At 38.5% G+C, this 12,659-nt stretch overlaps 1 protein-coding gene across 2 annotated transcripts in view; it reads left to right on the top strand.

Annotated features, from left to right (window-relative positions):
• The first annotated feature begins 251 nt into the window (after positions 1 to 251).
• dtnbp1.S (dystrobrevin binding protein 1 S homeolog) overlaps positions 252 to 12,659 on the top strand; it is a 76,838-nt gene continuing 64,430 nt past the window's right edge. The window contains 5 exon segments of one of the 2 annotated variants that reach the window (NM_001094322.2): positions 277 to 479; positions 3,794 to 3,847; positions 4,174 to 4,224; positions 4,990 to 5,050; positions 7,238 to 7,370. In NM_001094322.2, the coding sequence (NP_001087791.1) occupies positions 424 to 479; positions 3,794 to 3,847; positions 4,174 to 4,224; positions 4,990 to 5,050; positions 7,238 to 7,370 (355 nt within the window). In that variant the 5' untranslated portion in view covers positions 277 to 423. 2 annotated transcript variants of the gene reach the window in all.

Raw genomic sequence — 12,659 nt, 5'->3', positions numbered from 1 at the left:
AAAGCGAACTTTGCCACATTTGCACTTGGGAAATCACTAAAACTAACCAACCAGGGATATCATTATCAGCTACTTTCCAAACAGCTGCAGAATCTCACATATGTAATTGGCTTCCGCTGGTTATCAAGTAAACATCTGCTCCGTGGTAGTCTACAAGTTAAATTTTCCTTCCGGAATAGCATTAAAGCACAGACATTTTAAATGACAACCCTCACTTCCGGGGTGAAAGTTCTCCTCTTCCTTTCCTAGTTCTAAGAAGTCACGTGTGACCGTGACGTCACGAACAACACTGGCAGTTCAGTGGAGTTCTAATTACGGGGCATGGGGTGGTGGTCACATGCGGATGATCAGTGACGGGGAGTTGGCTGCGGAGCTGTCTTACTGATATACCCATAGAAACACCGGGAGCTCACGTTAGCCATTATGTTTGAAAGCCTGCGGGAGCGGCTGCTCAGTGTTCAGCAGGACTTCACCAGCGGGTAATGTCTCCGCGCTGTCACTTCCCTTACCCACTATTTGTGCGAGCTATGCAAGCTGACTGACTGTACTGCTGGGAATGCTGGGTGATATGACCGGCGAGTCTTTAATACATGGCAGCGTCCATGATTACTCGAAAGCGGAAATATGTACAGGATTTTATAGGGTTGACCGGACCCTTTACCTATGGATGAGATCAGACTGCAGTGATTGAACTGTGATTCATGGGAGTTGTGCAGAAATAGTTTTATTCTCGTATATATTGACACTAGTGCTGGAAGTTTTATTTTCCTTAGAAGTGTAGCCAATGTGCACCAGCAGGAGGGCCACATGTTGGAAAGTCCTTACCCTTTACATACTTAAAGGATAAGTAACCCTTTCAAACAAGTGAATGTAAAAATGATGAGGGTACTATTCTGAGATATTTTGCAATGTACATTCATTATTTGTTTTGCTTTTATTCCAGGATATTAAGGGATATGTGGACTAATATGAATGAATTTTGTTAAAACAGAGCCAACTGCTGGTCAGTTTCTGACCATTCTGACCACCAAGTAGTCAAGGAAGTTTTCAGTGGAAAGAAAGAGGCCGCTCTGATGTTCTTCTGCTTAGGAAAAAATTAAAAACCTTTCTCAAACCTTTCCTAAGCAGAAGAACATCAGCCTCTTTCTTTCTCCTGACAACTTCCTTGACTACTTGGTGGTCAGACCTGTTGGAAACTGAGGTGGTGTTGTTATAACAAAATTCATTAATGTTAACAGTAAATGTATCCTTTAATATCTTGGAATAAAACCAAAATAAATAATGAATGCACACTGAAAAATATCTTAGACAGTTACATTCACTTATTTTAAAGGTTTACTTATCCTTTAAGTGCCACTGATGAATAATTTAAGGCAAGACACTTGGTTAAGTTGACATCCAAGTCGTTGCAGCGCACTCCAAGGTCAAAAGGATCGCTCAGATAGATTATTGGTTAAAAAATCATCTTTATTGGTTTACATCAGTTTAAAAAAAGAAGAAATGCTAGCTGTAAATCTCTGTGCTATAGAGGATCAAGCGGACAGAAATTATTTATATCAATTTAGAATCTCAGAATTGGTGTTGGGATATACATTTTGGACACTTGGTTAAGTTGGCCATGTTCTATGTTTTTTTCCTGTAAATACATATAATTATTTGAATTATCTAGCATTAATTGCTTTTGCACACTGTAGTGAACATCAAACTGATAACATAACCAGGAGCATCTAGCAACTATTAAGGTGGCCAATAGTATTGTAGAATTTTTTTTTCGTATGATAATCAGTGTGTATGTATGATGGGAGACAGGCCAACCGATATCTGCAGAAGACTGATATCGGCTGGCTCATCGATCGGGCTGGCTGGAAAATTTCGAGTTAAATTAGAGTACCCTAAGTAACTTTTCAATAAGAATTGTTTTTTTTCAGTTGTGCTGTTCTCAGTGAGAACAGTCTATGCAAATTGCATTTGTACCACTCTGACTGAGGCAGCACTTATAAAAATAGCTGTCACTGAAAAAAATACTTGACAATGCAGAAATTGATATGCCACTAACAAGTGTTTGGTTTTGCTTATGCAGATAAGATATTTTCTATATGATCCTAAATTCATATGGTCACCACCATCACCTGTACTGAGACTAAAATGTGACCTTGATTTCACAACAATGCAATTTATTAGAATTAGTCTGGGTAAAAGGGCATTAATATATATATATATATATATATATATATATATATATATATATATATATATATATATATATATATATATATATATATATATATATATATATATATATATAGCAGATTTTGTCTGAAAACCTAAGTGTGCATTTTCCTAATTTAAATTCCCCTCCAGTGCGCAGCAACAGACAGATCATGTACAAGGTGATTGGTGGTGGAGACCTACATGCCAAGCACAGTCAATGCAGTATACATAGGGGTCGCCACAGATTTCTTTGCTCCAAAATGGAAAAGATTATATACATGCTCTTTATTCAGCCCACTCCAGCAGGCAATTCCTTTAGGCTACTGCTACTTTACCATTTTTTACAGTTTTGTGAAGAGGATTAATATGCTTTTCTGCAATATGCCACATATGAGTTTTCTTTACTGCTTTCCAAAAAATCATTCTAAAAATTAACAGTATTGCATATTTTTCTTATGTTCCATTTTTATATGTTCTTGCATTCCAGGATAAAGGTGTTTGCAAATGACCATGCAGTGGCAACACTAAGGCTAATGTCAAACAGGGGCTGAAAGCTTCCTACATCCTTTTGTTTACATTACAAATTTGCTTTTTCAGCTAGCTGAAGCAGTGGCAACACTGAGGCTAATGCCACACAGGGGCTGAGATTAGCCCCTACGCTGGCATTAGGCTCCCCTCCCATCTGCACATGGTAGAGTCCTGCGCAGGTCCATTTTTTGGAACTCGTACCCCGCAACCCGCAGGGTACTGCAGTATTTTGCGGGTAACCCGAAGGTAGCCGCAGGTACCCGACCCGCTGCAGGACTCTAGCACATGGTACTCGGCTTTGGTGCAGGCACAAACAGCTGATTTTGCCAAAGAAATACCAGGGATTGCATTCTCGCTACACAATCAGCTGCATGTGCCTGCACCGAAGCTAACACAATGGTTCTGTCCCGTTGCAGGCAGGAGAGGAGTCTAATCTCAGCCCCTGTGTGGCATTAGCCTTAGAGTTTAAATTTCTAAGTATGGAACATACAAGCAATTCCCTGTTTTCTCCCTGATACACTTATAATTGTTAAATTATATTACTGAATTAAGTATTGTCTGTTAAGGATCACATGATAAACAGCAGGGCAAAGGTTCACCTTTCATGTATAAATTGTTCATTGTCTTTGTGCATTATCTGTCAACTGACTGTCATTTTGGTCCTGTAATTAGTGGCTGATATACAGCAGGACTCCTGTGCCCATATTCATTTAATAAAAACCTGAAAAACAATGGTGAAAAATCTAGGAAGATGTAAAATCAGGGAAACATATTCATTTCAATCAGGGAATGTAAAATTTAGATAGAACTGTAGATAGGTGGCATTCCTTTTACCCGCTAGCTGAAGCTAGTAGTTGATTGATGCAGAGGAAGGAACTTTTCACTCATGAAGTTTAGGATTGAAAAGGGTATATTGGCTGTTTAGGGTTCTATCTATGGAGATCTTCTGCAATATGCCACATATGAGTTTTATTTATTACTTTTCAAAAAATCATTCGGAAAATAAAAAGTATTTCATATTTATGTTACATTTTTATCTTTTCTTGCATTCTAGGCTAAAGAGTTTAGGGGATAAGTCAAGAGAAGTGAAAATAAAAAAGCAATACAGGTAAGTATATGTTTCAATCAGCGTGAACTCATCATTATATCTTGACTTGTCATGGAACCTGCATATTAACAGTATGTCAGTATAGCATTGATTTGTTCAGCTACATTTAGTTCTCCATATTTCAAGAAGTAGAATTTCATTGTAATCGGTAAGTATTTGAATACTTTCAAATACCTAAAAACTGTATTGTGCTTGTTTTGTATAGTACCCAAAAAGTTAGACAGTTCTTGTTGTATAAACATGGAATGTGATAGCATGAATCTGAGTACAGTATTTGACAGCTCCTTGTTAATATATATGTATGCATTCATTCCACTGCTTTACAGGCAAGCTGAGCAGCTCTCAAAGTTTCCTGCTGGAGCAGAACTCCTTAGCAGGTAATTTGTTAACGGTGCTGTTTCACCTTTCTGGAATATCATGTATATAATTTATTTGTGTGATCATAAAAAATACAGGTATGGGATACATTATCTGGAAACCCATTATCCAGAAAGCTCCAAATTACAGAAAGTCTCCCATAGACTTCATTATAATCAAATAATCCATTTTTTAAAATAAATTATTTCCTTTTTCTTTGTAATAATAAAAGGCTACCTTGTGCTTGATCCAAACCAAAATAAAATGAATCCTTATTGGAAGCAATACCAACCTTTTGGGTTTATTTGATGTTTACATGATTTTCTAGTAGACCTAAGGTATGGAGGTCCAAATTACGGAAAATCAATTACTTGGAAAACCCCACATCCTGAGCATTCTGGTAGCCATTCCCATACCTGCATAGCCCACTTTTAATTTCCAGGGCAGGAATTACATTTTATGCAACCCTTGGCATGTGCACACAACACCCTACTTGGTCCAGCATTGACTGCTCTGGCTGTGCAGGGTGTCCTAAGTTTCTCCTTGAATCTACCATTTTTCATTCCACCTGATAGTCCCATCAGTAGGGTTGAATTTACGAGATGCAGAGGAATAGTTACCTGTAGTGCAAGCAGAGAACATTAAGACGGAGTGCAAACTATAACACAAGAAAAGTATGGTTGGATTTATAATTGCAATATATTATATAGTAAAATGGTTATTTAGAAATGCCAATTATGTTCCAATCATATTATATTAGTAATGTTTTGCATTCTCTCTTTAAGGTATGAAGATACCTGGGCTGCACTCCACAAAGTAGCAAGCGATTGTGCTAAAGCTGGAGAGGTAAATATTATTATTATTATTACTATGGTATTTTCTTTTATGAATTTTAAATTCCTTTACTAGTTGTGCAGAATTTAAGAGCAAGATACCCTCTCTGTATAAGTAACTTGTGCTTGAAATGTTCAATTATATCTAAAGTATGGCCCTTTCTTTCAACCATTACACAGAAATTCACAGGATAGTTAAGAGTTAATACATCTTAGCAAGGAGATTAGTTGACTGTGATAAACTACCTCTTTTGTGGGTTACTAATATGCTTTACCACTAGCAATAATGTAATCACTGGTGGGAAACATATGTGGTGCTTAGTTTTTCTGAAGTTTCCTCACAAGGCAACTTCGCACAACTTTGGAAAAACAAAATACCACTTATGTTTTCACAGCAGAAGTTTACATTATTGTTAGTGGAGGAAGCATTTGAATGAGATCAGACGGCCACAGAAAAGTAGATTTATCATGGGTGACTGAGCTCCTCTTCTTCTATAACCCCAAACTTAGCTGGTCAGTATTTTGGGCTGATACTTTAGTTTTGAAACATTGCCTGGGAGCAGATAAGCAAAGAATTTTAATTGTAGGCAGAAGTGAAAGTAAACAGTTGGCTAATCTCGCCCATAATTTGTGTAAACAAAAGAACCTGTGTGAAGATCAGTCAGTGATCAGCAAGGTACTTACAAGTACAATACTAAAAGCCACAGTGAGAGAATGTTTTGATTGCATAGTCACATATTTAAATGATGACAACATTCACCACACATTGTCAGGCTTGTTTTTTATGCATTTATGCCAGAATTTACTTACAAAGGTCTAGAGCTGTGTAAAATAACATAAAAAAAATCTGGCATTTGCACACCCCTTGATAAATTTGCCACCTATTTTACAAAGTTTTTTTCTGCTGAATATCATTTTACACAACATAATAAATAGGCCCCTGCATGTGGCAAATGTTTTCCCAAGTCGAGTAACAATGAACAACCAATCAGATGTTCACTTCCAAACAGGTTACTTGAGATTGCTTTGCTTACTGAAACCCCCAGATGCTATATAAAGTGGTTTGCCCATCAAGTCCACTGAGATCACATGTCTTTACTGATCGATAAATTAAGTGCTGAAAGTTTGGTGGGTTCTAATTCTACTTAACAAGGCTCCATTGTTCTAGGTCTCCATTTATGCATGCCAACCCACAGCCTGCTTATTGAAAGTTTTATAGTAAAGCTTAAAGCAAGCCTGGAGCATTAATATGTAGGAGTGTGTTTGAAGGCTGTTTTTATGTGGTCATTCTAAAATGTCACTTTACTTGCTACATTGAAATAACCACTGTATTGCCTGTATGGTCTGCTACGTCATACAAAGCAAATCAATAACCTTAAACTTTATTAATATCTTCAGTAAGGTGTTCTCTTTGATGACTTTAGATTTAATAATTGCAGTATAATTACACATTTCCTGACTTTTGTCGACCCTGCAGCAGATGTGTGTGTGTGGCTGGGAAAGTTGGGAACTTGTAGAAATTAAATTGATCTAGAATTTCCCCCCCCCCTCCCGACTCAAGTGCATTTAAATATCTCGGTTATTTAATGGTCAAGTGTTTACATGCTCTGCAAAATTTAAGCAAGCTTATTAATAATTACATTGTCTTTGAGAAGTGATTCATTTAGACATCAGTGATGAATAATTGCCTCTGTAGTTCTTTTTTAGTCTTGCAAAACTAAACTCTTCTCAGTTAACATAGGGTTACATAGGTAACATAAGTAACATGTTATTTTTCATATTCACATAAGTTAAGAACCTCCTTTGTCTATTAACAAGTGGCGCATTCGTGTTACTGTATATATTTTCTATTTATTGAACTCTGTTACCCCTCTCTGTACTATTAATGTATTGTAAAATGTATAGGATTGCATACACAAGTCTTGCTATATAAATAAATGCCTATGTGCTAATTCGGAACAGGTTTCTGTTATTATCTGCACTTAACCACAAGGTGGCAGTCTTGCTATACTGAAGAGCAAATGGTTACTTTTTATACACTCTGTGGGTTTATTATTCACTGCAGATCTGTAATCACAAATATAAAGAAAATGCAATTGCCTAACATGATCTCCCAATTGGTGACTGTGTGGTTTTTAGTATAGTACAACTCTTTAACACCTTGTGTTACTCTCTGTCTGTTTTGCTTCCAATCTTCCAGCAGGTAGATGGGGAGGTTGTGATGCTATCAGCACACTGGGAGAAAAAGAGGAATAGTCTTGTAGAACTGCAGGAACAGTTGCAACAAGTGCCAGGATTTGTAGCAGATCTGGAATCTCTTACAGCAAAATTAGGTAAGTAGTAGCCAAGTTTGTTTATGCATTTCTCCTATGAAATAGAATTGTAAGATACGTTTCCAGTTTTTTGAGGATTAATTGTGCATCTTTTCAATCTTGGTGTCATATGAAATTCACTAGGCCTACATGTTTTGGCTTTTTGTGTTCCCCCTTAGTCCTATAGTGAAAAGTTTCTGAGCAGGCTGCTAATATACCAGCAAGGTGCCAACCTCACTCAAAAATACTGTCTTAGCAATAGTTGTTCACTCCTGTAAGGTTTGGATTTGCGCTCCCTCATTTGCAGGGGGGGGGCGGTTGCGAAACATCGCCAATATGTATAGTTTGTGTGGTATATATTTTCTGCAGTGATAAATCAGTGGGCTGTAATATCCATTATGGGAAAAGGCATGACTCTCCGCCAAAATACTGCTAAACCGTATTTTATTTCTCCAATCTCTGTCTTAAAACAAAAAAAAAAAAAACAATATTGACAGGAGATAGACTATGAAGGTTAATCCACTTTGCACCCCCAACATTGCAAAATCATTATTTATTCTATAATAAGAGGACATTTTACTGTATATATTCGGAATTCTGTGACCCACTCTTGCTGTGAACCATATGAGAAGCATTTTATGATTCATGACCGGTAGGTTAAGAATTCCTGGTAGAAAAGTAGTTTTTTCTATTGTTATCTGTGGATTCTTGGCTATCTGTTGGACCAAAAGTGTGTCACTTACAGCTAACCCAAAGGCAAAGGATCTGCTGATTTACAATCCTCTTTAGGCCTCCAACAAATCTGAATCATTCTCACCATCAGTGTTGGACTGGCCCACCGGGATACCAGAAAAACTCCCGGTGGGCCCATGTGTCAGTGGGCCTCCTGCTTCTAAACATTTCATGGCCGTTCCTTATTTCTGAGAACAAAGAGGCTAAATAGATAGATTATGTAAAGAAAAGAGACTAGGAGAGGAAGAAAATAATACTGAGAGTGGGCCCCTGGTCTAAAAGTTTTTTAGTGGTCCTCAGGTCTAAGGTTTTTGGTGGGCCCCTGATCTAAGGTTCTTTGGTGGGCCCCTGGTGTCCCAGTCCAACACTGCTCCTCAATGCACTATTAAATGTCTTTTTTTTTTTCTCTGCAGACAGAGATTTATTTCTCATCTGATTGAAAGGACCATTGTTTTTATGATAGGCAGGCAGCAATGACTGATTTCACAGCCTCTGAACTCTTGAGGGATCCATGTCAAAATGAGGGATTTGCCTGGATAAGCTTGCCTCCCATATCAGCAGTGGTGCTTAAATGTGTCAGCCGCAGGTCAAGTGGATAGCACAGGCAACTGTCAGACTCAGAAGTTCACATGATTATTGGCGTTCGCTGTAAAGGCAAATAGTTTAGTAAATAGTATAATACAGGTATAGGATTTGCTAACTGGAATGCTTGTGACCTATGGTTTTCTGGATAAGGGACCTTTGTGTAATTTTGGTAACCATGCCGTAAGTCAGTTAAAAATAATTAAAACATTAAAAAAACAAAACAATATAATGCTTTTGCCACCAATATGGATTCATGCAAAGTAGTAATCATCAAGTACATGTTACTGTTTTATTATTGCAGAGAAAACGGGTAGAGAGTTCCTAATATCTGTTTGCTTCTCTCTCCCCGCTGTACTTTTAAAGTTCTTCCACCTGTTCCCTCTCTATCATTCTCCTCATTTGACGCTCACTGCATTAGGCTCTTTTCTCCTGTTTCACTCTGCATTGCTGTCATAAATCGACTACCAGGATCAACTGCACAATTTCTGGACAATTTTGCTGCCTGGCTTCCTTACTTTCTTTCATATAACATCCCATCCATCATATTAGGTGACTTTAATATACCCGTTAACATTAACAACTCTTCTGTCTCTAAACTTCTTTCACTAACCTCCTCCCTAGGCTTATCTTTGTGCTCAGACTCCCCCTCTCACTCAATGGTAATGCTCTGGATCTCATATTTACCAGACTCTGCTCAACCACCAATTTTACTAACTCACCATTTCCCCTCTCTGATCACAATATGCTCACATTTCAACTCTCACTAACTCCCTCCTTACCCCCTGCTATTCCCCAAACACGTACTTACCCTGACTTCCAGGCTGTAGACGTGTCACATCTCTCTTCTTCCTTTGACTCTCTTCACTCTAATATCTCAGCCATCTCATGTCCTAATGTGGCTACCTCTGTCTACTATAGTACTCTCACTACTGCCCTAAATGAGCTTGCTCCTATAAAAACTAAACGTTCTAGACCCAAACCACTTCAACCCTGGCATACTGCTCATACAAAAGCGCTCCAAAGACACTCACGTGCACTTGAGCGTCGCTGGCGCAAATCACGTTCAGAATCAGATTTTTGGAGCTACAAATCTGCCCTGCGCTCCTTTAACACCAGCCTCTTCCAAGCCAAACAAACATACTTTACTTCACTCATTAACTCCCTTTCTAAAAAACCAGCACAACTTTTCTCCACCTTTAACACTCTCCTTTCCCGTTCTCCATCCCCTCCATGCACATCTGTCTCTGCTCAAATTATTGCTGAGCACTTCAAAAACAAAATTGACACTATCAGAAGGGACATTACACTACTCAACCCCCCTAGACTTCCACCACCCTCCTCCACACTCCCCAGTCTCTCCTGTGCTCCTTCACCCCTGTCACTGATGAGGAAGTCTCAAAGCTTTTCACCTCTTCTCACCTTACCACCTGCCCGCTTGATCCAATTCCCTCAAAACTTCTCCGCAATACCAATCCTTGTCTAATCAAAGCCTTAACTCACCTATTTAATCTTTCGCTCTCAACTGGACTGTTTCCTTCTCAACTAAAACATGCTCTCGTCACCCCCATTCTGAAACCCTCTCTTGATCCCTCCAATCTTGACAACCTCTGACCTATCTCTCTGCTACCTTTCATCTCTAAACTACTTGAGCGCCTAGTCTACAACCGACTAACCTCATTCCTCTCTGACAATAACCTGCTGGACCCCCTACAATCTGGTTTTAAGCCACAACACTCCACGGAAACTGCCCTGACTCGACTAACTAATGACCTTTTAACCGCTACAGCCAACAATCATTTCTCACTACTAATACTGCTTGATCTCTCAGCCGCATTTGACACTGTAGATCACCCTCTCCTCCTCCACTCCCTCCATTCGCTTGGCCTTCGTGACACAGCCCTGCCCTGGTTCTCTTCTTACATCACCAATCATTCCTTCAGTGTCTCCTACAATGGAGTATCATCTTCTCCCCTACCTCTTTCTGTTGGAGTTCCTCAAGGCTCTGTCCTGGGACCATTACTATTCTCCCTCTATACTTCCTCCGTCGGCAAATTAATCAACTCGTATGGTTTCCACTACCACCTCTATGCTGACGATACTCAGATCTATCTCTCGTCTCCTGATCATTTATCACCCAAGATGCTGCCAAAATTCTTATTCACTCTCTCATCATATCGCGTCTAGACTACTGTAACTCTCTTTTAATTGGCCTTCCCCTCCAGAGACTGTCACCTCTCCAGTCTATAATGAACACTGCTGCGAGACTCATATACCTCAGCAACCTCTCCTCCTCTGCCTCGCCATTCTGCCAATCCCTGCACTGGCTTCCGTTACCTTTCAGAATCAAGTTCAAATTAATGACACTGACTTTCAAAGCACTTCATAACTCTGCCCCACCCTACATCTCTGAACTCATCTCTATATACTCACCCAACCGCTTACTACGCTCCTCTACTGACCTACTACTCAACTCTTCTCTCATTACCTCCTCACATGCTCGCATTCAAGACCTTGCAAGGGCTGCACCCCTCCTCTGGAACTCTCTCACACGGTCTGTCCGACTTTCTCCCAACCTTTCTACCTTCTTTCGAGAAGCCTACCCTCACTTTTCTTAACTACCAAACGCAACACCACATACAGTACCACATTTCTCACCCACTTAATTCGATCTTGCCCACACCTTGTGTATTACTCCCTTCCCTTTAGAGTGTATGCCTATGCATAGGGCCTCCCTCACCTTTTGTACCTGTATTGATTGTGATGTATGTAACTCCATATGTTCTATGTATATAATTCATGTGATTTAGTTGTATAATCACATTTACTTTACAGTGCTACGCAATATATTGGCGCTATATAAATACATGTTAATAATAATAATAATAATATTTTAGGTATGACAGGAATGTAAATAATTAATGTTTATTAACTCGGGCTTCCCAATGCGATCCTCAAACCAAACCGATAATATTCTGGCGCATGAATTGCATTACTGAACCACACCAAACACAGGTTTGATAGGATCACAGTTGAAATGGAGCATTACAATAAAACCAGCATTCATGTTTGTGCTTTCTTGTACCTGTGCACCTTTTCATAGAAAGCAATATCATAGTTTCCAAGTCTCCAAATGGAGTTATGCAGAAGAAGGAATGTTATATAAATACAATAAATGATGTCCTTGTATTTAATGTCTACTTAATTAGATGATGTACAGTCAAATATAAATGCTACTTATAAATGCAATATATTTTCCATTTTAAGTAAATAAAAAATCCCTAGTAACTCATTTTGTACATTTGTTGCAGTATAAGTGCCAAATGCTGCTGGACCCCTCAGTGTGTCACAAGTGTTGACGCCATAAGCTGTGGAGTAAAATTATAGTGGTTAACACATTTAGCTTCGATATTCCAGCACTGCTCACTTTGATATATTCAACTATATGGGCAACTTTTGTTTGTAGCAAGCTATTGTTCCCCATGTTAGATGTAAATGATCCTGCAATTAATGAGCAATATAACACTGTGTTCATTGCTGCCAAGCTAAATGATCCCATCTTTGTGTCAAGTAAAAAAACAAAGTGTTTATCCTTACATCGATCTGCTGGGATCATGTTATTCATAGCAGTGCTTTCCTGCCTTGGAAAGTCTGCAGTTTTTATTAGTCTTTACTCAGTTTTTTTCTTAAATTAAGGAACCTAATAAGCTGAATTTATTATAAATGAATGTATTGATAAACAAAACAAACATTTTAAAGACTGAATAGCAGGTACATGTATGGGCCGCTTATCCAGAATGCTTGGGTCAGATACCAGATTTTCTTCATACCCTCAAGTCTACTAGAAAATCATGTAAGCATCAAATAAACCCAATAGGCTGAGTTTGCTTCAAATAAGGATTAATTATATCTTCTTTTGGATCAAGTACAAGGTACTGTTTTATTGTTACAGAAAAAACTAAATCAGTTTCAAAAATATGGATTGTTTGGATAAAC

The sequence above is a fragment of the Xenopus laevis genome, chromosome 6S, assembly GCF_017654675.1.
Source record: "Xenopus laevis strain J_2021 chromosome 6S, Xenopus_laevis_v10.1, whole genome shotgun sequence".
Lineage (NCBI taxonomy): Eukaryota > Metazoa > Chordata > Amphibia > Anura > Pipidae > Xenopus > Xenopus laevis.
Note: the sequence above shows the minus strand (reverse complement) of the source record. Positions and strands in the feature narration are given on the sequence as shown.